Below are 24,501 nucleotides of genomic sequence, written 5' to 3'. Positions count from 1 at the left end.
GGTGCTCTTGAATTTGTAATATTTCCTTATTTGTAAAATGTATGACATGCCTTTTTGGTTTTCTGTGGTGTAATGGCTAAGAGTTGAAGGGATTGGGATTTCACCTCTGCCATGACTTCACTGGGTGGCCTTAGGCCCATTCTCTCAGCCTCAGCTGCAATACAGGAATAATATTACTTGCCTACCCTTGCAGGGTAATTCTAAGGGTTAGAGTATAATGTGATTGTGAAACAATTTGAACACCCTAAGGTGGTGTAAAATTCTGTTCCTTTACAGGTATGTACTGGGATCCCTAAGGCCAAATCTGAGAGAATTTCCTGAATTTGGGGTATAAAACTTGCTTTGGAATATAATGTCTTGAAACTGAAGTTTGTCTTACTGACATTTAGCACTTAGTAAGAGGAGGGGCTCCTCTTGAATTTTCACTTCCATTCTTTGTGGCACAGCGCCCTCTGGTGCCACACGCTGGTGGTGATAGTAGAGAGGACAGAAAACTCCATTGGGTTTTAAGTCCTCTGCTGACTTGACTTGCAAGAGTCACCATTGACCACCTCCATGCTACTGTCTTGCTGGCATTAGGAGGGGTGTGGACTCTTCCCCTTTCCCTTGCTTCCATGAGAGAGCTTTGCCTAAGTTTCCTAGAAAATGGTACTCTAGAATGTGGTTTGTCTTCAGGGCAGCAGCAGCAGCCTCTGCCCACTCAAAGGTCTCTCTTTGTCAACCCCTCAGGCACCACCTCATAGCTTTGGGTATTGCTGTGGACATCCTAGGCTGTACAGGGTCAGTGGCTGAGCGGACAGCCACCTTGCACAAGATCATCCAACTGGCTGTGGAGCTGTGGAGATCAGTGGGGGACCTCTTTGCCCTCTCTGCTGTGATGAAAGCTTTGCAGCTGCCACAGGTGAGAGACAATCTGGGGGAGAAGGAAAGAGTGGGATGAACCATAAGGTACCTTCCGGTGCTCTAGCCACAGGATGTCACAGAATATGAAAAGCCATGGCTGTGAAACAGCCATTTGCCCAGAAGGGATTGTTTAATGGAGCTGGCCCTGCTCAGTTTGTGTGAGGCCTGAGCCCACTTTCATCTGAAAAACAAGTATCAAATTTCTAGGCCTCATGTTGAGGTAATGTGCTTTAAAACATGGGTAGAGTGGTATAATGGAAATGGCCTGCCTTCAAGTCGATCCCGATTTATGGTGACCCTATGAATAGGGTATATTTCCTCAGAACTTGGATGGTTTCTTCCTATTATAGCTATCCTTCATTACTACTTCTAGTGGGTTTTTTAAAAAATTCTGTGCTGGTGGCAAAGGGATGGAATCCTCTCCCTTTTTAAGTTTCATTTTTAAGTGTGGTCCTCTTTTGATCATTAACGATCCAATTCCTTTTTCCTCCACTATCTTATCGTTTTCCCGATCTGCTCTGATAATTTTTTTTCGCTTTGCAGAGAATTATTAATATTATAATAACTATTTATCCATACACACAGCAGTCTAGCAGTCTCCTTTATTCTGAACTCTGTAATGATTGGCTGTTTACATTACTTTTCAAGTGAAATTAGGCAGATAATTGCCTACCATCATTAGTCTTTCCTCTCCTGCGTTGTCTGTCAGTTTCCTGATATTCATCAGAAATACCCTTATCCCTGCAATTGAATGAGGCTTGCTTCTTCTAAATTAGCTATATAATGTAATTAACACTCACACTATCAATGATTTCAAAGCGGATTAAAAAAAAGGATTGGGGAAAAAACACAATTGGAAAACAGGCAACTTCTAAATCTTCTCCGCAAAGATAGAGAATATCAGAAATAATGGATAATCCAATGGTAAATCCGAGTACTGTGGAAGTGGAGCGCATCACTAGTACAAAATCATATCTCAATAAATCTGCATACATTGATGCACTGGGTGGAGAGCCAGCCCTTCTTTTGTCCTGAACTTTATCATTCAGGCCCCAGTTTGGGGCTGAGAAAAAAGTGTGCAGATTTATGCCTGCAAAGGGATTGATCTGTCTTTCTAGTGATCATGTAATTGGAATTTGCTAACCACAGGATGGGAATATAAAAAGCCATGGCTGTAATGCAGCAGCTTTCCTAAAGGGAATTATTTTCATCCTGATATGTATTTAACACATTTATATCCTATTTTTTCTTAATAGAGCTCAATTACTTTACCAGACCAATCACTCAGGTCTTTTTGGGACACAGAAGTACATACAAGTAGATGGGCCACTAAGTCTGTTTATGCTTCTCCCTGTACAGATCACACGACTGGAACAAACATGGAGGCAACTGCGCCAGAGCCACACACAGAGTGCCATCACATTTGAGAAAGAGCTGAAGCCTCTCATGGGGCGCCTGAATTGGGCTGAAGGTGAGAGGACTTTTAGCCATTTTGATGGAGGTAGGACTGAGGGCCACTTCACACCTGATGCCAAACACTGTGCCGACATGGTGACATTGTTCCATGAGGCAGCTCTCTCCCTTTTCACTTATTATTTAGATTCAGATCGCAGCTGCCAAATGGCATATAACCATCCAGATGTTTATTTGGATGGATTCCACATGGGAGAGTACAGATGTTTGGAATCTGCTATTTGTGCCCAGTTCACAGGAAGGGGTCTTGCTACAAGTATTTATTTTATTTAAAATATTTGTACTGGAAGTTTGTACCTCTTTCCATCAGCTTTTGCACAAAGCACTATGACTGTGGTGGGCTTGTAGTTGCAGCTCATCAAGATCAGACCATGTTTTTCTCACCTCTCAGCACATGTGCACAAAGTGATATTAGGGGGGCTCTATTTACATGGGGGCCTGAGGGAATAGCACCTGAAAAGCCTGCACATGGTGAACTGAATGTACTGCTGATCCTGGAAGTGGGAATAGGTGTACAGAATCTCCTTGCCAGAAGCTGGGGACCATCATACACAGGCTTCTCCTGCAGTAGGTTGACATCCAGATAGCAATGTGAACAGGCTCTTAGAAAAACAGTATCTTTTATCCTGCCTGAATACTTGCATCTGTTGCACTCTGGCTCTGTACTGAAGCTGCATTTATGAGTATTTGTGCAGAACACTGACTTTCTGGCCCACATGACCCAGTGCTTTCTGTTCTGACTGCCAGCAACTCCTTAAAGTCTTTCCCTGGGGGAGAAAAGGCTCCTGCTGTTCTTTTACCTGAAGTCAGTCCAGCTACGTTCACTTCTTTGATTTTTTTTTTAATGGTGCAGTGACCACATATATTTTAATTCAGTGGAATGTACTGGAATGATCTCCTGGATATGTTGAACACAGGCCTTCTGCATGCAAAGCATATGCTGTGCCTCCGAGTTATGGCTCCTTAACATTTTTAAAATTTGTGCTTCTGCCCCCTAGGGCATTCAGACCCGTCCCTGAAGGATGTTGCAGTTCCCCACATCCTGCCCCTCCTGTGCCTTATGGAAGGAGAAGAGTTGTGGGGTAACAACGAGGAGTCATGTGATACCCTTCTACGGACACTGGAAACAGCTCGGTTCATTGCCACCAATGCCAGTGCCTATAGAATCAGTGCTGAAGCTAAGCTCCAAGGTAGGATAGTCCTTGATTGTCAGTGCTGCTGAGAGTTAAGGTGGTCATCCATTCCTTTTCGCCATGCCTGATCCACTAGGCTGCTTTTAGACCCAAGGTTGGCAGCTTCATCATTCTCTCTTGTTTTGTGTTCCACAGAGTACTCAGGTCAAACTACATGAGACTTCCTCAGCAAAGTAGGGCAAGCTGGAGAGACAAATAGCTAGGAACAAAGTGGCTAAATCTAAATCTGGAAAACGGCCACTCCACTGCTTTTGTTTGCCACAACAATGGTTGGGGGCTTCTCTTCCTTAGTTATCTGGGTTCAGTCTTACTGTTGCCATTGGAGGCTCCTACCTCTGTCCTGAACAGCGATAGCAAAATAGTATGCATGTATATGCAGACATATGCCCTGTTTGTCCTCTCAGCTTCAATCAATGACCAAAATTCAAGCAAGAGACTGTCAGGTGTCCTCAGTCAAATCTTGTACTCGTGTTTTGTGATGAAAATATGAAACAGAGTTTTGGAAAGCTATCTTAGGTGTAGCCTGCACATGACACAAGCATCTGAGGGAATCCTGGAAGAAGTGTCTCTGCTAGGCATGTGTGACTTGTATAAAGGTCTTCTCCAGGTTGTTTTATTCTATGCAACTGAGGAGTCTGTCTATCCATTCTTTGCTCCTTTGTCAGCTGTCCTAGCCCCAGGCAAATCTCTCTTCAGCCCTTCTGCAGTTTGCTACCTTTTCGCTAAAGATGGAATCTACATGGTGAGCAGCAAACTATAGGAGGTCCTGTCTTGCAGAACTATTTATGTGCCTGTGGGTTCCTTTCCTTGCATCTCAGGAGATGAAATTTGGGAGAAGTATCTGTTAGCACTGTGGCTTGTAATAACACCTCAATCAGTTTTGCTCAGGATATGAACTATACAAACAGATGTGGTGGCTCAAGTTGAGACTTGGTTAGTATTCCTTGTGATGTCCTTATATGTTAAAACCTGTAAGTATGGTAAGTGCGGGTTTATTAAGGGATATATGGTAAGTGAATTGAATGAGAGGGGGGAGAGCATGGGTTGGAAGGCTGGAGAATGCTGGATGATGATTGGCTGAGTGTTTGAATGGCTGAAGGTATAAATGGGAGGATGACAGTTGAGAGGGGGTCGGTTGGTGAGAGTTGTTGGAGAGTTGTTAGTGGAGAGTTATTTGGATGGGTTGGTTGGCAGAGTTCTGAGGGAGGGTTGGATTATATTTGGCTGATATTTAGACAGTATATATATGACCAGAAACATAAAGTGATGCTATATGAAACCATACGCTTGTTAAACATTCCTAAAGTAATCTTGTTATTTCCTGGTGTTATCAAATAAATACTTTTATTGGTTTACCAAAAGCCTGATCCTTGGCTGGGAATACACAGACCAGAAGTGAGGGCAGGGTAATTACCAAAGCTGAAGGGAAACTGTATCTAATGGTGGCAGCGGTGAAGAAAGTGTAACATCGTCAAGTATCCAGAGCAACCCAGGATTGTATGCTTTATAGACAAGGATACAAGGGGGTTGGGGACAGCAAGGGCACCCAGACACAAAGTAACAAGCTATAGAGAGACTGAGGCAAAGTCTCTAGCAGTATTGTTTACAAAGAGTGGCTGGTGGTGCTGCCTAGCAGTGGGATCTTGTGAGATCTGTGCTACAGCAGCGTGAGAAAAAATAAAAACGACGATCCTGACTGGTGGTGTCCTGAGGTGGTGCCTAGTGAAAGGCGGTAGCCACAAGCAGGTGGGAACCTGACAGGTGGAGCCAAAGGAGGGAACGTCACATTCCTCTCCATGCTGCCTTATTATTTTAGTGTGCATATTTGTACTTTTGTGCAGGAAATAATGATATTGCCATAGAGGGGGGATGCCCTTCCTTCTATGTGGCAATTGTGGAATCTTAGAATATGATTCAGTTGGGAAGCCTTTCAACTAAGCCAGCACTGCTCATGTCACACTTTTGTTTGGTCCTGGGTCTGCTTTTTCTCTTATAGTGGAATCTCACTTTGAGTCACCACCATCATTTCTCACTGGCGAGAGCTGCTTTAACAGGACAATTGGCTACCTTTGAAACAGGAGCATCGGTGCAGCTCTCTGGAATGTATAGATCTGTGTTCATGCTCCGTTTTTGTATCCCTTTCTCCGTTCCAGGGTTCCAAGGTACTCCAGAGCTCCTGGAAACATTCCAGACTGAATTCTCACTCCGGTTATTCTGGGGCAGCAAAGGAGCTGATGCAGACCGGGCTGAGAGATACAGAAAATTTGAACGGATCCTGACTGTTCTTTCCCAGAAACTGGAGTGAAGCACAGGGATAGAAGTTTTGTACTTCTGTTGGATAATCTGTTGCAGTCTATGTCGTGTGTGCTTTTTTTACAAACTGTAGAGGCAGCTTATCACAAGAGAGCTCAGCTAGGTTGTGGATCTTTGGGGGTACATGGGTGATGAAGAACTGAGGCAGGTACTAGTCCACTAACACCCAAATGATCACATACACACAGCAGTCTGGCATTTTTATAAACTTCTTTAAAAACCCACACTTGAAGGCCAGAGAAACAAGAAGTCAACTGCACAGGCACCCACAAGCTAAACTTTGTCTACTATTTACATAAAGTGTAAAAAGGCACCTGCAAATACATTCTACATCTTGAGAGTGTGTGTGTGTAGCTCAGGTTTCCCCCTCCCTTCCCCCACCATGCTTCAGGGGGGCAGGGTTAAGAGCCAGGGACATTTTATAGGTTATGTAAGAAGCTAAACTGAGTGGTAAAATAAATTGGTCGCTGTATAAAAAGGCTAATACATCAGAGTTCTCTTTTTATAAAAAAAACAAAACCACACACAAATGCACAGAGTGAGACAAGTCACCGGTTAGGAGGCAGCCAGGATACCTCCCTTCCCTAACAGCAAAGGCTTTTGAAGGGTGGAGGGAGGCTTTACAGAGCAGGCACTTCTGAATGGCTGAATGGGCCAGGCCAATCAAACTCAGGAAAAATAAAGTGCATTTCAAGGCAAGTATCTGGATGTGGTTTGCTGCCACTGTGGGATTCAGCCTGCCCTCTGAGCAGAGGTCCTCCGGGTGGCGCTCATGCCTAAACTTATTAGCAATAGCAGTTGGCTAGCTTGCCATTCTCAACTTGGTTTGCCCCCTCCCCTAACCACACACCCTCTCAAAAGGAAAGCCAAAGGCAGGCATAGCAGCAATCGTGGGGGTGCAAGTTAAAGGCTTCCAATCCAGCTCCCTTCTCACTGGTACTGAGCACCTCCATCTCAAAAGCACACGTACAGTCTACTGCCTGCAGCATAAAGCAGCTACTGATTTCTTGGGGGGGGGGGAAGAGAGCGAGCTCTGCTATGTTCTCACCCCAATGAGAAGCCAGGTTCTTTCTGCCAGTGCAGCAAGGAGAGAGGAAGCCACACACGTTTATGCTATAGGCAACTGACCCAGGTGAGAGGCTGGAAATGAGGAATCTCTCCTTCATGCTAAACTGCAACTGTTAAAAGAGTAAGTAGGTGGCACTTTGCAACCGTTCCTGCTAGAGAACATTCCACAAGGAATAAAGTGTAGCTATGCTTGCCTTGAAAGGCATGACAGGGAAGGGGAATCACTGGTTGGGTGCATCAGCATGGAGGCCATTTCCTCCCCACCACCTCTTATCCAAGATCCTGTGTTGAGTGGGCTGTAGCCACCATTTTCCCTTCAAGAAGAAGTCAATTATCTCCCACAGCTCTGCAATAGTAATTTGGTGTGAGATGCCTTTTTTATAGACACACCCACAGCAGGCATCAGCATCATATGGCTCTTCCAAGGCAACTGAAACACTGTACTTCTTCCACTCACTCCCTGCTGTTGACTTGGGACTCTCCCAGCTGCAGGGCTTCGGACAATTCTGCATTCAGTTTAGGGTGACCTGGAGGTAAGAAGTAGGAACGTAACCCTCGCCCCCTTTGACTCGCCGTACACGTGTCCACCCATCACCCTTGTCCTCCTCCATCAAGCCGAGTTCTTCACCTTCCAGCATGGAGATAGTGCCCTCACTGGAACCTGGGGGGGAAGCAAGCAGGCAAGTGAGCCAAAACCAAGGAATAATCAGAAGGTAGAAGAACTGCAGCAAGAGACATAAAAACTAGTGACAGCTATGGCAGGATTGGGACCTCTCCCCCAAAAGCAGCCAGAATTCTTTCAACAGCTGGCCATGCCAGGTTAAATGCAGAAGGCATTTTTATAGCCCTTGTAGAAGTTAGACTGAATCTAAGTTCGTTTACATTTGCCTACGTAACCAATGCTGCCTTCACTGCCCCCAACCAGGACATCAACAGGGACACAATTGTAAGTATCCCCTCCACAGTACTAGAGAAGTTGTATGGAGTGACCGTTGCCTTCCTTCAAGCCTGGAAGAGCCACTTGGAAAATGGGGTCTGTGACAAGAATATTTGCATGCTGACAGTCTGCAGCAGTGCAGGAAAGGAACAACACCAGCCAGCTTCTGGAGAATCCTAGTTTTCACTATTACACTTTTAAAAAGCAAGTTCCTCATCAGAACGTATGAGCAGCTCCTATTGGATCAAACCAAAGGCATTCTGTCCCCACAGATGCTTATTGGAAGCCCTCATCCTTATGGCTACAACAATATGCTAAGAAGGTGTGGGGATAAGGTGCAGGGGAGGGGAACTTGTGGCCCTTCAGATGTTGTTGGTCTACAATTACCACAATCGCTGGCTGGGATTAATTGGAGTTGGAGCCTAGCAACATCTGGAGGGCCACAGATTCCCCACCCCTCAATGAGTGGTCTCAAGAGTATCCGAGACTGCAGCATTGCTGAAGTTAAGCAGATACAGACCTGATTAGTCTCTTGAATGGAAGACCACTACAGTCTCATGGCAGAGTGAGATATGTGTTTTTAAGTGTGGGCAATAGCACTTAAAATTCAAAAAGCCAGGGGAGTTGCCGAATGAAGTTTCAAGGGGTGAACATTTGAGGTTTCAGTAGCCTAAATAAAACGTTTTTAAAAAATATGCAAAATTGTCTCATTTGCATAATTTATGGAGATTATTCACTAAATTATGTGGATTTGGATTTTTTTTTCTTATAGGCCAACACCTTTGTTTTTTCTATCATTTATTAGGATGAGAAATCATTTTTTCTGCATCCAAGGATTCAAATACAGGTGTTTGGTTTTTCAGGGATCTCAGTACAGAACATTACTTTGTTAGAAGGTTGTATCACTGGGAAAAGAAATTGAAGCAAAAGCTTTTCCCAACCTTTGGTCCCCAGATAATGTTGGATTGCAACTCCCATCAGCCCCAGTCAGCATGGCTAATGATCAGGAATGATGGGAAGTGTAGTCCAACAACATCTGGGTACCCAAAGGTTGCTTTAGAAAAACCTAAGATCAAGTCATCTGCCTCCCACACCCTCCCTTGCATTAGGAAAGTTATATAGGCCAGAAACAATCCACCCCCCATGCATACTTTCCAAAGCAACACTCCCAAGCCAAGAGGGTAAAATAGCATGCTCTTCCCACCCATCCCTTTCCCCACTCCAACAGCCGATTTCTTGTGAATACAGTAATTGGGGAATCTTGCTATGCAGTCACCTTCAAATTGGTAGAGGGCCACACAGGTACCAATGGGTGATGCCAACTCCTCAAAGTCCTCATCAAACTCCGTGTAGATGGGCTGGTTCAATACATCTTCCGAATGGGTGGTATTGAGGCTGAAAGGGGAAGTGAGAAAAGAAAATGAAGTGGAGCCAGTGAGAGCTTTACCAACACAAATGGTTTCCTCTGATATTCAGGCCCTCCATATTTATGTGTTATCACAAGACATAGGACAAGAGCCAGGAGGGACAACAGCAGCTAATGGGGCAGAGACAGAAACAGTCAAAAGAAGAGGAAAAAAAAAACCTTACTAACCCCCATGCCCCTGCTTCAAAAGGTAGGGCTATCCGACAACCCCTATAAATCTATTCAGTGAATTCAGATGGAACAGTTTGTTCTTATCGTAAATGGTGTTTCTTCATGGATGACAAGAGGGTATTGTAGCTCCCCCTACAGCTCAGAGACAGGAAACGCTTGCTCCTCCCCTCTTGTTGAGGCTCAGTTTCATTTCTTGGAAAAGCTTTAGAGATCAGCCTCAACAGAAAACTCATGAATTGAACACTGTACACGAAAACAAAAGAACACTCATCTGTACAACAAGCGTGTTAGGAACAAAATGTGTTAGGAATAAGGTCAGCTGACCATCGACAAATAGAGTAGAAAGGAGTCATTGCACTTCGCTTCAGTTCCAGCCACCAGAAAACCAATCAATCCATCAAATACTGTAAGGGTGGGCCTTGGAGACCTCTTGTCATCCATGAAGAAAAACTATTTACGGTAAGAACAAACTGTTCCTTCTCTCATGGATGACAGAGGTCTCCAAGTGAGACGTACTAAAGCTGCAGACCTAGGGTGGGACAACGGTAGGCCCAGAGGAGGATAAGACCTGTTGCAGAACTCTGGCCAAATGACGCCTCCACCAAGGTGTACAGATCAATTTTGTAGTGCCTGGTGAAGGTACTGGGAGTGGCCACATCGCTGCTTTACAGATATCTAGCATTTGTGCAAGAACTGCTGATGTAGCGGCGGACCTAGTGGAGTGTGCTGTAATTTGCAGAGGTGATTGCAAGTGTAGGGACTCATATGCTAAAGAAATGCAAGGTCTGATCCAACGAGCCAGGGCCGGACTCGATACGTTTTTCCCCATAGTGGGCAGGATGGAAGGACACGAATACGGACTCGGATCGCCTGAACAATTTGGGTCTATTGATATGCACCTTCAGTGACATCTAACCTCTAATGGTATTTCTCAACCGGTGTGCCTCCAGATGTTGTTGGACCACAATTCCCATCTTTCCTGATCATTGGCAATGCTGGCTGAGGCTGATGGGAGTTGTGGTCCAACAACATCTGGAGGCACCCTGGTTGGGAAACACTGCTCTAATGAATGCCATGCCTTCTCTTGGTTTAGGAAGGGTTAGGACAGAAGAAGGAAGAATGATTTCCTGTTGTCTGTGGAAGGCCATGTTTACTTGGTGACAAAGGCTGGGTTAGTGCGTAGCACCACCCTGTCTTTTTTTGGAAAATACGTAACTGCTTTTCAACAGATAGAGCGTGCAGCTGAGACACCCTACATGCTGTCATAATAACCACGAGAAGAACTGTTTTTGTCGGAAGGCAGAGCTGGGGTCCCAACCCCGGGGAGCTGGATCCCGGAGAGTTGGGAGAAGAGTATTCGGATGGATGGCAGAGGGAAGGGGGAGGAACTTCCCCCCTTTGGAGTGAAGACGAAACAGAGGAACTGCCAGTGATAAGGTCGCTTAGCAACGGGGAGCCTGAGCCCTCCCTGGACATTCTCACGCCTCCCCCTCTTTCAGGCTCAGAGCAAGAGGGGGGAAGAGGGAGGGCTGCTCACAGCCGAAAAGCGGGGAGGCAGTTTACCATCAGCCCCTCCCCTATCCCCCATCATGGAATCGGAAACTTCAGAAGAGGAGGGGGTGATGCTTCCCCCCTCACCGTGCACACGCAGACAGCTGAAAAGACAGGAGAGAAGGGGGGGAAGGCACCTGAGTGGCAGTTAAGGAGGAGCGAAAGATTGCGCGCCCATTTGGCCCCTTCTTAAAGAACAGGCGGGAAGAAGTCCCTTGCTCTGTCAACTTTCTCCCAATGCCGCAAGACCTGTATCCCTGTACTGCTTCATGAGAAAACGCAGTCTTTGTTTGGACATTACCCTAATAAAACACGAATTAACTACAGCCGTTGGTCTGGTTCCTGAGTCACATCCTGGGCCTGACAGTTTTGAAGGAAGGAATTCTTCCAATACAGGGACTGACCCCAAATTTCAAGGAGGTTAGCATCAGCAACATAACATTTGAGGACCAGCTCTAACCTGCGTCTCCTGTTTTCCTGTGTTGTGGAAAGAAACATGAGGTAATAAGTCCCTCGTAACTCTTATGCCAGAGAGACATATGGAGACTCAGGCAAGCAAATGTCTTACATGTGGCCAAGGTAAACTTAGAGAGCCCTTCGCACAACTAATAAATGCCCAGCCTTCTCCACAGGAAGAGCTGGATTGGAATGAATGAACTGGGACAAAGGGACCACAAAACATCATGGCTGTATTCAGTAGAGATGTCATGATGGAGTAAACTCCAACTTATCGTTTCCAGCAAACATGGCTGACGGGTCAAGGTGCATTACCTCATACAGTCACCTACTAAAATTGAAATTCGTATTTGAAGAAACCAGTTGCAAGATTAAATAACCTGATTAATTTCAAAATGAAAAATATCTCAGAGACTATTGTCCCCATAAACCAATCAGAGTTCCTCAAAGTTATTTTTGTTTTGTTTCATAAATTTACCATTGTCTTAAGGCCACCCCGTGGTTACACAGAGATATAGCCCATAGCTTGGGTAGCCTTACTATTGTCTTATAGCTACCCTGTAGTTTATGCAGGGAGGAAGGAAGCCAGCAACTTGTCTGGGTCCAATAGGCAAATATGTGGAAGCCAAGGCCAGCAATGGTCACCAGACATGATGAGCATGCCCTGCCTAAACAGGGACATGCTTTGAACCCCTAGCCACCCAAAATGGCAGGAGCCCAGTGCTATACTCATGTCCTGCCTGCAAGCCTCCCCTGGACATATGGGGTACTGGAGAGTCAGCCACAGGAAATAAATACTGGAGAATCAGCCACAGGAAGTAAATGCCCAGGGACCTATTCTGTGCAACAACCAGACCAGAGGACTACCTGTCAAAACAAAATCAGTAAAATCAAAGATTTATTTCTTTTATTTAACCACTGAATAGTGAAGCCGAATATCCATACAAACGTGCCAATGTGTGTAACTTGGAGTCAAGTTACACAAACTGAACAGTGAAGTAAGTTTTACCAAAGGCTAATAGGATTTTTAACCTGTCTTAAGTCGACCAGGCACCTGCTAGTGAAGGGAAGACTTAACCAAGCAGTCAGCTTAATTTACATTCACCTAGGATGATAACAAGGGAACCCTAAGTGCTTCCAAGGAAGTCACTGAGTATATAATCCAATATATACTCAGACAGTTAGGAAGGGCTGCAACTATTCAGAGAAGCAATCTGGAGCTTTGCATTTGGCATCCTAGAAATAGATAGGGTAGAAAACCTCATGTAATGCACAAGCTATATTCAGCTTAATTTACTTATCTTGCTTATTTACATATTCCAACCAGAATGACAGCAAGATCCTCCTCTGTAAGGAAGTAACTGGATAAATCTGAAAAGTTCATACGGACAGTTATGAAGGGCTGCAAAAATGTATGCAGACAGTTATGAAGGGCTGCAAAAATTACACAGAATTTTGAAGGGCTGCCATTATCCATAGGAACAGAGTGGGGCTTCCAACTGCAACCCATAAAGCAATTCATATACCTTCACTATACTCCAGATTATTCTACTATTGCCTCTGAAGATGGCCTGCTACTTTCAGGCCTTAGAGAACTGGAGCTTTGAGCTGAAGCTCATGAGGCAATCCATATGCCTTCACTACACTGAGGTCCCCTAGAGGAGCCACCAGGTTGCTGTTGCCTTTAGAGATGGCCTGCTGCCGTTCAGGCCTTGAGAGAACTGGAGCTTTGAGCTGAGACTCATGAGGCAATCCATATGCCTTCACTACACTGAGGCCCCCTAGAGGAGTCACCACATTATTCTACTGTTGCCCTGGAATCGGCCTGCTAGTATTCAGGCCTAGGGAAAAAGGGAATCAGGTCTCTTAGAAATATTGAACCTGCTGTTCCAGCGCCTCTCATAAAGAAAGGCGGGAAAGCTTTTCAGCAGGCGACTATGACATATCTCTGCCTGACATTTCTGAATGGAAAGCTAGGCCCTTTCCAGTCACTGTGACTAGACACACCAGGGTCAAGTGGCAACAGAGGTATCATAAAAAAGCCGGGAAAACCAAAGGACTATGCCATATCCCTGCCCAAAGACTCTGAATGGAAAGCTAGGCCCTTGCTGCCATCACTGGGCAGACTAGGACCATAAAAATGGTGGGAACCTCCTGAGGTACCATAAAAATGGCAGGAGAAGTCCTCAGCTAAGGGCTATGTCATAACTCTGTCCAACAGCTCCTAATGATAAAGTTAGGCCCCTTCTAGTCACTGGACAGACTAGGACCATAAAAATGGTGGGAAACCTCTTCAGGAGAGGCCTACACCATATTCTGCGTAGCAAAGCTAGGCCCTTTCCCTGGGGTTCTGAGTGGAAAGCTATGCCCGTTCCACAGTCACTGGACAGGCTAGGGCCCAAAACACAGCACAGTGTGATAAGGAGCTGCCCATTTCTCTCACCACAATCAAGGTCCACACTAAACATTGCTGCTCTGACGCAATTTCTGAGGAGGAATACCTGGAAGGTATTGGCTGCCTTGCTTACCTGAGGGCCTGAGGTGACCACTGTGATGTCCTTATATGTTAAAACCTGTAAATATGGTAAGTGCAGGTTTATTAAGGGATATATGGTAAGTGAATTGAATGAGAGGGGGGAGAGCATGGGTTGGAAGGCTGGAGAATGCTGGATGATGATTGGCTGAGTGTTTGAATGGCTGAAGATATAAATGGGAGGATGACAGTTGAGAGGGGGTCGGTTGGTGAGAGTTGTTGGAGAGTCGTTAGTGGAGAGTTATTTGGATGGGTTGGTTGGCAGAGTTCTGAGGGAGGGTTGGATTATATTTGGCTGATATTTAGACAGTATATATATGACCAGAAACATAAAGAGTGACACTATATGAAACCATACGCTTGTTAAACATTCCTAAAGTAATCTTGTTATTTCTTGGTGTTATCAAATAAATACAGGCATACCCCACTTAACGTTGTTTCACTTAACGTTGCCTCGCTTTAACATACATGCTCCATACGTCCCCATACCCTGCTTAACGTTTGTGCGCTTCGCAATAAAATACATTTTATTGGCATGATGCTGCTGCCATCTAGTGGTGATTGCGTGCAGTACAAGTGAAGACAATTGCTTCACTTAAAGTAGATTTTCACTTAAAGTATACTCTCCGGTCCCATTAAGAACGTTAAAGAGGGGTATGCCTGTACTTTTATTGGTTTACCAAAAGCCTGATCCTTGGCTGGGAATACACAGACCAGAAGGGAGGGCAGGGTAATTACCAAGGCTGAAGGGAAACTATCATATGGTGGAAGCGGTGAAGGGAGATATTGTAACAACGTCAAGTATCCAGAGCAACCCAGGATTGTATGCTTTATAGACAAAGATACAAGGGGGTTGTGGACAGCAAGGGCACCCAGACACAAAGTAATAAGCTATAGAGAGACTGAGGCAAAGTCTCCAGCAGTATTGTTTACAGGGAGTGACTGGTGGTGCTGCCTAGCAGTGGGATCTTGTGAGATCTGTGCTAGAGTGGAGTGAGAAAAAATAAAAACAACGATCTTGACTGGTGGTGTCCTGAGGTGGTGCCTAGTGAAAGGTGGTAGCCACAAGCAGGTGGAAACCTGACAGGTGGAGCCAAAGGTGGGAACGTCACATGCGGTGGGATACGAACAGAAGAGAGTCCCTAAAAAGTGGTGTGACTGTAAAGGAATAACAAATAAAGATTACTTGTGAGTGTGTGACAAAGAGTGTGTGAGCTCCAAGAAGCATGGCTGAGTTCATGAAGATGAAGAGAGAGGAGCTGGTGGAAAAATGTATAGTGTTTCATTTACCTCATGAGGGTAAAGGGGTGGATGAATTGCGGGTGGCATTAATAACATATACGTCAATCCAAACCAAAGAACCTGTAAGAGAAGAGACCCCAGAAGGGTGCTTACATAATCCTGCCTATGTGGAGTATTTAAGAGAGACGTTAAAGTTGGAGGCTGAAAGGTTGAGAATGGATACTGAAAGATTTGAAAGGGAAGCTGAGGAAAAAGACAAGCAGCGGGTCTTTGAAGCTGCAGAGAAGAAAAAGCAACGTGTGATGGAGGCTGAGGAGAAAGAAAAGCAGCGAATGTTGGAGATTGAAAGGATGAGAATGGATACTGAAATACAAGTGGAAAGGTTAAAATTAGAAAGAGAGAAGTTTCATTCTGATGAAACAAGGAAAGAGAGAGATGAAACAAAAATAAAAGTCACTCCAAAAGACTTTGCTGTGTATGAGCCTGGTCAAGATCCACAAATTTACCTCACAACATTTGAAAAGGCAGCTCAGATGTGGGGGTTACCCGAAGATAAATACATGCAGTATTTATCAAATTTAATTAAAGGGGAATTGGCTGAGGTGTATCAGTATTTCCCCTCAGACAGGCCAGTGACATATGCTGAATTCAAAGAAGCAGTGTTTAAAAGATTTAGACTGGGGCCTGATTATTTTAGAAAACTGTTCAGAAACTGCCAGATACAGACAGGAAGGTCTTTCGTGGAGCTGGGGGCAAAACTGATGGACCTATTTGGAAAATGGCTGACAAGTGCTAAAGCCCAAATTGCAGGTCAAGATTCCTCCCGGTGGAATTCCTGCTGATATGGGCCGTGAAATGTATGAAAATAGCTGGCCACTGAGATGGCTGCAGCTGCATGCGCTGTGCTTCAATAACGATATCCGTAAAAACAGCCCAGGATGGCTCAGCCATGGTTACACGCATACAGTGAAAGGAAGCAGTACCAGATATTATATGGATAAATTCCTGATTAATCAACACACACACTGGTAGAGGAATGCGGTGGATTAGCAAAGCCAAATAAATGCATACAGCAGAGGGGACCGGTTAGACCTCTAAATGCAGCCAAGGGCAAAAATAGCAAGGCCAAAATCACCACACATAGAGGAGAAGAGCCGTTTGAGCTCTAAAGCCACCAGGAGCAAAATTCACCACACCTCAGGTGAAAAAAGGTTGGGCAGCAAGAGCTGTTGGGCTGTTGCTGGATCGGGGGGGGGGTTAACCTGTTGCAATTTTGCTGTTCTGTGAACAGGCTGTTCTACAACCGAAGCGTGGCTTGATTGGCCATACCCCATTACTACCACCACCTCAGCAGAGGATGGGGTTCTTGCTCCCAATACACACTTGGCATTAAATATGGGAGGTCTGGAAAATGCAATTCGCCAGGTGTAGCAGCTCCACTGTGCTTCAAATGGCAGGCGCCTCTGTTGTGCTCAGAAATGGTGGGCACTGCCTCAGAAATGGCGGGCTGCTCCAAACCAACAGTGCTGCTGCTCCACTCCTTTCCGTAATGGCAGGCACTGGTGCTTCCCTGAACCGCAGAGATCTTAGTGACACCTCCGTGGACTTACCTACTGGGGATAGTGCAGAGCCCCTTGAAGTCCCCTCAGCGGGATCATCAGTTTTCGTGCCTGCCACATAATGGCATGAATCTGTAGTGGCTGCATGCTGACTGCGGCTACTGCTGAGTGCTGCCCAAATTTCTTAAAATGCCTTTTCTTTGAAGGCTGCCGGCAGCTGGGTACTGACTGCGGCTACCGCCGAGTGCTGCCCAGAACTCTTAAAATGCCTTTTTGTTGAAAACTGCCTGCAGCTGCGTGCTGAGGCTTTGGTAATTGTGCGTAGGCTTATGGGGGTTGCAAAGCTAAGCCCTGAAGACATCCCTTCAAGTTGGTCATCACTGCCAATAAGCAGCCCTTGCTGAAAATTGGCGGGAAGTCAGAGCGGGAGGGAACTGACTGCGGCCACTGCCGAGTGTTGCCCGGGCTTTTAGAATATTTGTTCATCCTTGCTGCCTGACCTTTCATTTTGTCCATGTCTTGCAGGGAGAAGAACAAAAAAGACGGCTGACAGAAGGCAAAGAAAACAGACAGAGGGAAGGAGGCAAAGAATGTGACAGGTTTTTTTTAAGTAAGAACAACAAACAGAGAGGAAAGAAGCGTAAGAAACAAATAAAGAGATTTAAAAAAACACAGTAAGGGACAAGAAACTATTATCCTTCAGAGAGGAAAGACAACTCAATAGGATGTGCTCCAAGCTGAGACAGGAAACAAAACTGAGCCTCAACAAGAGGGGAGGAGCAAAAGTATTTGCTGAAGCGTTTCCTGTCTCTGAGCTGTAGGGGGCGCTATAATACCCACTTGGAGACTTCTGTCATCCGTGAGAGAATCACAATGCACCAAGAAAGTAGATGCATATAGGTGAGGGGCAACGCACAAGCTGAGTTAAGCCAGTTGCTGTAGAATAACATTACTCATCTGACCTCTGAGATAAGTCCTTCCTAAACAAATATCAAATATATGATGATCATATTTGCAAGAAAATAGCACGACACCACCAATTGCTTTCTGTGAATTGGTCACTCTTCTTGTATACGTCTTGTGCACAGAAATGTAATCAATTAATCATTACCCTTTGTGTTTCATGGACTTTTGGCCCCACTGCTTAAAACTATTTTCTCTCTTTTTCACTCGTGTGTATGTACAGCCCTACCTGGCAGCTGAGATGAAATGGGCTCTTTTGGAATAGAGGTAAGTGAGGGGGTCCAAGCAACCACCCTGATGGAGACTTGACAGGATGGGTTTTTTCCCCCCTCTAGTTCCTGTCGTCTCCCAAAACGGACCACTGATCGTTCTGCATTCCAGTTTGCTTTTCAGTAAAAGGACAGCATTGCACAATGAAAGAGCAATGGGCTTGGACCTAGGAAGAGACCCCAAAAGACTGCCCTGGATTGTTCCTCCCCATCTGGGGCCTGGTGCAAGATCACGGCAGCATGGAACAGAAATGACTACACTGCAGATCATTCAGGGCTTAGAGGGGAAAGAAATCTATTCACATTCCTGAAGTGACTGTTTAGACAGAGTCAGGGGAGAAGCAACAATCTGGATATAGCAAAAAAGAGTTAAATATTTCTGCTCAAGGAAGCCTGAGGTCTTTGCTCCAAAGGTGCAGCCCAGCCAATGTAGTTTATGCCAACTTGTTGCCAAAGACTGAATTGGTCTACTACAACAAAACAGCCCTTCCAGAGGCTTACAGAGATCCAAATATAGCAACATCTGGCTCATCTGTTCCTAAAAAGAGGGACCTTCCTGGTCCTCTTGTTCCTTACTCCCTAAACCCAGCTCTCACCGGTCCTTCTCGTGCGAGCAGTTGTTGTTCAGAGCACTGGCATGATCCAAGTGGCGGTTGTAGCGTGCAGCTGTATCAGGGCGGTTACTCAGCATCCTGCTCTCTGCATCTGCCAACCACGCCTATATGGAGCCCAAAACATGGACATGGGTTAAGGTTTCATGGCATATTGTTCATCTGTTTATCCAAAATGGTGCCTGGCCTGCTCGCACAACTCTTCTGGCTACTGTAGCTTCTTGAAGAATGAAAACGTGTTATGGTGTGGCTATTTTGCTGCAATAATCCATGTAGAAAACAATGCAGATTTTACTCCACATTTAACTAATCCCTGTTCTAATCAGGCTTCAACATATGACATCCAGGGCCATCTGAAGATACTGTGGTGCTCAGAGCAGAAAATAAGAAATGGCTCATTGCTCCTTTTCATCACTCAGAGCAACCCACCAGGAAACTTTTTTTACCCTTTTTTGCCATGGACAGCCTCCAAAGTGCCTTTCAAAGTGTTCAGGACGACCCACCAAACAGTTAAGTGTTGGATCTTGCAAAGCACCTTGAAAAGGCTTTCACAAGACCTGACAATCAGTGACTTAGGTCTTGCAGAGCCTAGTGCACAGGGCTTTGCAAACCTCTTCCAGCTGAGCCAGGTCTTTACTTGCCCTACACCTGACAGTTGGGCAGATGGTCGTGACTTGGCTGCTGGTGTGCCTAGTTAGGCCTGCAGGCTGGACATTTCCCACTTTTGGATTATAGAGTTATAAATTAAAGAAATTTACAGGGTTTAGTCATCTACACAGTAATAATTGCTGCCCACACTGACATATAAAAGCAGGATTGCACAAGTCTTACAGCAGAAGAGGTGAGAAATCTGTGGCCCTCCAAATATTTATTGGACTCCGAACTCCCACCAGCCCCAACTAGCATGGCCAATGAGACTTGGTCCAGCAACATCTGGAGGGCCATAGGTAGCCTGCTCCTGCCTTAGAATATGGAGGCAACAGACTACAGAATAAAACCAGCATTTTGAGGACTGTGCAACCACTAGGCATTGGCACCATGATCAACTCACCTATTTGGCACCAGGGAAAGACTTACCTTTTTTCCCAAGCATTTGATATACTGAGATGATGATGGGATTGGGCTCATGGGAGTTGTAGTTCAAAAAAGTAACTTTTCCAAGCTCTGGATTCACGTGGTGGTGATGAAATGCCTTGTGCTACCATTTTACTATAGTAAATTTGTTATGACTAGTTAATATACATTTGCCATTTATGAAAGAGTCGGAGTCAGTACATTTCTACCGACTCCGACTCCACGCAAAATTGCTCCCGACTCCGACTCCACAGCCCTAGTGACCAGACACTTGAAAAGTGCAAGAGAGCTGGCCTCTGCAACCCCTTATTTCTGTGGTTCCTAACCTTTTTCTCAATGGATCACTTGAACTTTGCTGAGGGGTTTGGTGGAGCACTTAATGATTTTTTGCCTGTTATAGTATGCTGTGCTAGATGCTGTATGATTTTTAATTGTATTTTTATTTCTTCTTTTATTTCTTATATATTGTATTTTATTCTATTCCATAGAATTCAAATTGTAATACAATAAAATATATTACAAGAAAAAGAAGCAATTAAAAATAATTAAAAATATGAATATTTAATGTAGCAAATGTGTCATCTCCCATCTTCAACCACAAATCCACAGACAGACCACCTGAATGAAGCTTGCGGACCATTAGTGGTTCATGGACCACAGTTTAGGAACCCCTGCCTTACTTCATATTTCTGGATTTCTAGGCGCAATCTCTCAATGGTCCCCAGGGTTTCCGAGATCTTTGGCTCAAGACTATTAGGATCTCCCATCTGTGGCGTCTTCTGGTAAACATCCTTCATCTTATTTAAGGCATCCCTGAAAGAATGGAGGGCAGCAAAATATTTTGCAGTGTGGAGATATCAGGAATGTAGGTGTCCAAAATTTAAGGCATTTGGTGTGAACACATGCTAATAAAATCAAATCCATAATCAAAAATTTGGGTTACCTTGTACTGGCCAACAGCACCATTTATGTACTCTTAATAATTTGTGCCTTCAAAATGCAAAAAGATTTCTGGATATTTCCAAAGGGTTAGCTATGTTCGTTATTTTTGCTGCAAAAGACTGGAGTTCTATGGCACCATAAAGACCAACACACAGTCCACCATCAGATGAATGAAGTATAATCCTAAGTGTAAGCAGTGGCTTCATTTGCATGTCATGATAAGCCAGAGTTTGTCTTAAACCATGGTTTAATTGTGAATGTGCCTCTCCCTGCTGTGCGGGTCCATGTGGCTTATCTCCCACCTCTGCCCTGTGGCTCAGACAAGCTATATTATGGTTTGTCATATCAGAATCTAGACAGTGCTAGATTTGTTTCAAACAGGCCATGAATGGTAAGCCAGAAATAAGCAAAGAACAAACCTTAGTTTATTTCTGTCGAGCCCCAGGTCTCTCAGGGTAATCAAGGAGGGGGGCTGGAGGAGCTTCAGCCCCCTCAACGAGAGCAAGGGGCAGAGCCAGAGGAATTTGAGAATTTTGAGGACACTGGGGGAGGGAGTGTGCTTGACACTGTGCCAGTTCCCACGGACAGTCCTCCTGCTGAAGAAGACGCGTCAACAGAGCCATTGGGGGAATCTCTGGCGTGCGTGCCAATTCCAACCCCCCTGGATCCCCCTCTTGACACTTCAAATGATTGCCCGCATCCTGACCCCAGGCCCACACCTATCCAGTTGGTATCGTCAGATGAACTGTTGGAAGCACGCCCTCTTTCACCCCGCGCCAGATGTCGCGAGCACGCCGGTCAGAGGGAGGTTCCTCGAAGGAGTGAGAGATTACGGGCGAAGACCTTTCCTATGTAAGCTTGCCTCCCCCCCCCCCACGGGGTGTTGAGTCAACTTCCTTCATTGCTGCAGAGTATGCTTAGTAGCTTAGATAGGGATTGCAGTGAGTTAGCTAGTGGAGTTAATGAGGCGTGCTGCCTTTGATGTTTCAATTACCCTAATAAAGCAAGAATTTATCTCACCCTCGTCTCTGACTCGTGCCTCACACTCTGGGCAGGACAATTTCTGGCTTTCTGCTCATGGTCTGTTTGCAACAAAAACAACAATGGCCTGGGTTTGGACAACATCACAAGAGCATGGGGGAGGGGAGGGAGAGAGAACCTACATGGCAGGGGAGAGAGGAGAGGCATGTTCACAATTAAATCGTGGTTTAAGACAAACTGACTTATTGGCCAGTGAGTCAGAAGGAAATGAAACGCATAAAACAGACTGTGTAAAAAAGCTTTAGCTTAAAAAACAACAATTTCCAGAGACATAGCTATGCTTATCTGATGCAGAAAACTGTAGCAAACACAACAGAGTCTGGTGGCATCTCAAAAGACTAACAAATTTGTTATGATGTAAGTTTTCATGGACTATAGTTCACTTCCGATGAATTGGACTCTAGTCTACAAAAGCTTATGCTGTAATAATTTTGTTAGTCTTTCAAGTGCCACAGGACTGGGTGTTTTTTTTTTAAGAATTATAGTGATTATTCACAAAACAGTACTAATGATAAAGACAAACAACTTGGCACTGGAAAGCTAATTATTTACTATCTTATTCAATGTGTTAGTTCTCAGGTCTTGGGAAACATGCACTGTTTGCCTTTCTAAATTTGGGCTGGAAAGTCAGCTTTAGTACAACTAAGCATTTCTACCCAAAAGTAAAGGCACAAATTTTGCTCAGCCTTAAAAGTGGTATGATTCCTGCCCTATACCAGATACCAACTTAACAAACAAATGAACTTTTTGGTTTTTCAGAAAGTCAAGTGTTGTCAAGTTGGAAAGGATTGAAGGTGGTTTCCCGCCTACTGGCCAAAAATGATGAGATAATGGCCTTTAGCATTAAAGGCTGCAGTCCTATACATACTTACATGGGAGTAAGTTCCTTTGAACTCAATTGGGCAACTTGTATAGCATTGAACTGTTAAAGTGTTACAGTAAGACAGGCAGTAAAACTGCTCTGGTTAAGCACTGGTGAAACACTGAATACTGGGTAGTAAATAATGGCTTAGAGCCAGTGTGGTGTAGTGGTTAAGGTGTTGGACTACAACCTGGGAGACCAGGGTTCAAATCCCCACACAGCCGTGAAGCTCCCTGGGTGACCTTGGGCCAGTCACTGTCTCTCAGCCTCAGAGGAAGGCAATGGTAAACCACCTCTGAATACCCTTTACCATGAAACCCCTATTCATAGGGTTGCCATAAGTCAGGATCGACTTGAAGGCAGTCCATTTCCATTTTCAATAATGGCTTATAATGTACATGAATGCTCAACCTTTAATTTCAGATTTTAAAAGATTCAAATTTTGAAATCAAGATTAGGTTTAGTACACACAAAAACCTGCCAAAAGTTCATTTTAACTCTGCTTAAGACTGCACAGATCCTTAAAAAAAAATCAATCTAGAGAGAGGATATTGACTTTCAGTTTCTGACCTCTGGTCTAGCTCTTTCTGCAACTCCCGATTTCTTTCCTCAATCTTCTGCTGCAGCTTTTTTCTCCTCTGCTCTGGAGGCAGGTGGCTAAAGTCTTCGGTGATCACAGTCTGGCAGCAGGAAAAGACATACATTAATTTCTTCTGTGGCCTTCGCAGACACTTCCCTGCCTTGCTCTGTTAACCCTGTCTCTTCCCCTGCAGGTTGACGTCTATCCAGCCCATCTGGGTGATGTAATTAAGGAACACCACCACTTTCCATTAGTCTACGGCAGATATAAGGCCATGGACAGTCTGGAGCCATAGCAGCAGTCTCATACCTTAGAATTGCACATTGCTGCACCAGATCTTACTTGCCCTATTCAGCTCTAAGTACACGGCAAGTCAACCAGAAGTAATCAGCAGTGCTCCTGAGCATTCAAAGCACTTCACAACATTGTTTCAGCAGTCCTCATGACAAACCTGTAGGTTAGATACCTATACCTTTCCCTCTGTGACTAAGGAGCAATCGTGACAGGAAAAGTGGCCCACAGGACAAGGACTAAACATTTTCCCACCCACCTGTATGATCTTTTACTCCAACCTCTTAGCTTGCAACATAGTTTTGTATTTAAAAAAGTGTTGGGATGAAAAAAATATTTCTACTAAGCATTGTATGTGCTTTGACCATGAGAAGTAAGTGGTTTGCCTAAGACCACTCAGCAATGGCAAAGGCTAGACTGAAACAGGGGACTTCTCGGCTCACAGCAAGGGTGAGAGTTCAGCAGCCTTCTCTTCTACCTATGTGCCATTCTCTACTGTGTTAGGGTTAGAACAGAGAGGCGACACCCCTCCCCCCACCGGGGCTAGTCAGAAACGCAAACAAAGGCATCTCTGACCACCAAGCATTGTAACACTATCTTATTGAGCCTGATAATGAGATCTCAGTCCTAAATGGTTGCTGTAAACTGCCCATCTTCCCTTGAGGACAGTGGGTTGACCAGCAAGAAATCTGGTGGATCCTGCTGTGCAGTGGGGGTATTGGGTGCCTGTGATGGGACTTGGTGTTCTTTGGGTCTCTTCCAATGGCATGATCCTTAGCTCCTTCCAAAACCAGGGACCACAGTCAGGGTCTGACGCTGAAAGATAATCTACCCTGAGTCAGTTTGGCAGTGACTGAGACACAGCAGGGAGACTGTTTGCCTTCCTCCTAGAGGATGTGGCTTAGGTTCACCTTCAGGAATCACTTGGAGTTATTTGCTACATAAGCACCATCTTGCAGCACACTTGCTCTTCTCCTTTTATGGCATAAATGTGACCTGAATTGAGTGGACTGATTGGTAAGGGCTGATGGTCTTTGCTTTTG

General features: G+C 45.0%; 2 protein-coding genes across 9 annotated transcripts in view; one reads left to right on the top strand and one right to left on the bottom strand.

The window, feature by feature from the left end:
* SH2D3A (SH2 domain containing 3A) overlaps window positions 1–6,360 on the top strand; it is a 52,762-nt gene extending 46,402 nt beyond the window's left edge. For 4 of the 5 annotated variants that reach the window (XM_061639452.1, XM_061639442.1, XM_061639463.1 and 1 more), the window contains 5 exons: window positions 277–328; window positions 707–901; window positions 2,263–2,374; window positions 3,375–3,566; window positions 5,723–6,360. In XM_061639452.1, coding sequence (XP_061495436.1) covers window positions 277–328; window positions 707–901; window positions 2,263–2,374; window positions 3,375–3,566; window positions 5,723–5,874 — 703 coding nt within the window. In that variant the 3' untranslated portion in view covers window positions 5,875–6,360. The remainder of the gene's footprint in view (window positions 1–276; window positions 329–706; window positions 902–2,262; window positions 2,375–3,374; window positions 3,567–5,722) is intronic. The other variant, XM_061639471.1, reaches the window with a different exon arrangement.
* Window positions 6,361–6,370: 10 nt separating this feature from the next.
* The window catches only part of TRIP10 (thyroid hormone receptor interactor 10), a 124,780-nt gene continuing 106,649 nt past the window's right edge, over window positions 6,371–24,501 (bottom strand). For all 4 annotated transcript variants that reach the window (XM_061639520.1, XM_061639495.1, XM_061639512.1 and 1 more), the window contains 5 exons: window positions 23,158–23,267; window positions 20,423–20,555; window positions 18,654–18,775; window positions 9,164–9,282; window positions 6,371–7,611 (listed from right to left, as the gene is read on the bottom strand). In XM_061639520.1, coding sequence (XP_061495504.1) covers window positions 7,463–7,611; window positions 9,164–9,282; window positions 18,654–18,775; window positions 20,423–20,555; window positions 23,158–23,267 — 633 coding nt within the window. In that variant the 3' untranslated portion in view covers window positions 6,371–7,462. The remainder of the gene's footprint in view (window positions 7,612–9,163; window positions 9,283–18,653; window positions 18,776–20,422; window positions 20,556–23,157; window positions 23,268–24,501) is intronic.

This window comes from Rhineura floridana, chromosome 1 (assembly GCF_030035675.1).
Source record: "Rhineura floridana isolate rRhiFlo1 chromosome 1, rRhiFlo1.hap2, whole genome shotgun sequence".
NCBI classification, from domain to species: Eukaryota; Metazoa; Chordata; class Lepidosauria; order Squamata; family Rhineuridae; genus Rhineura; species Rhineura floridana.
Note: the sequence above shows the minus strand (reverse complement) of the source record. Positions and strands in the feature narration are given on the sequence as shown.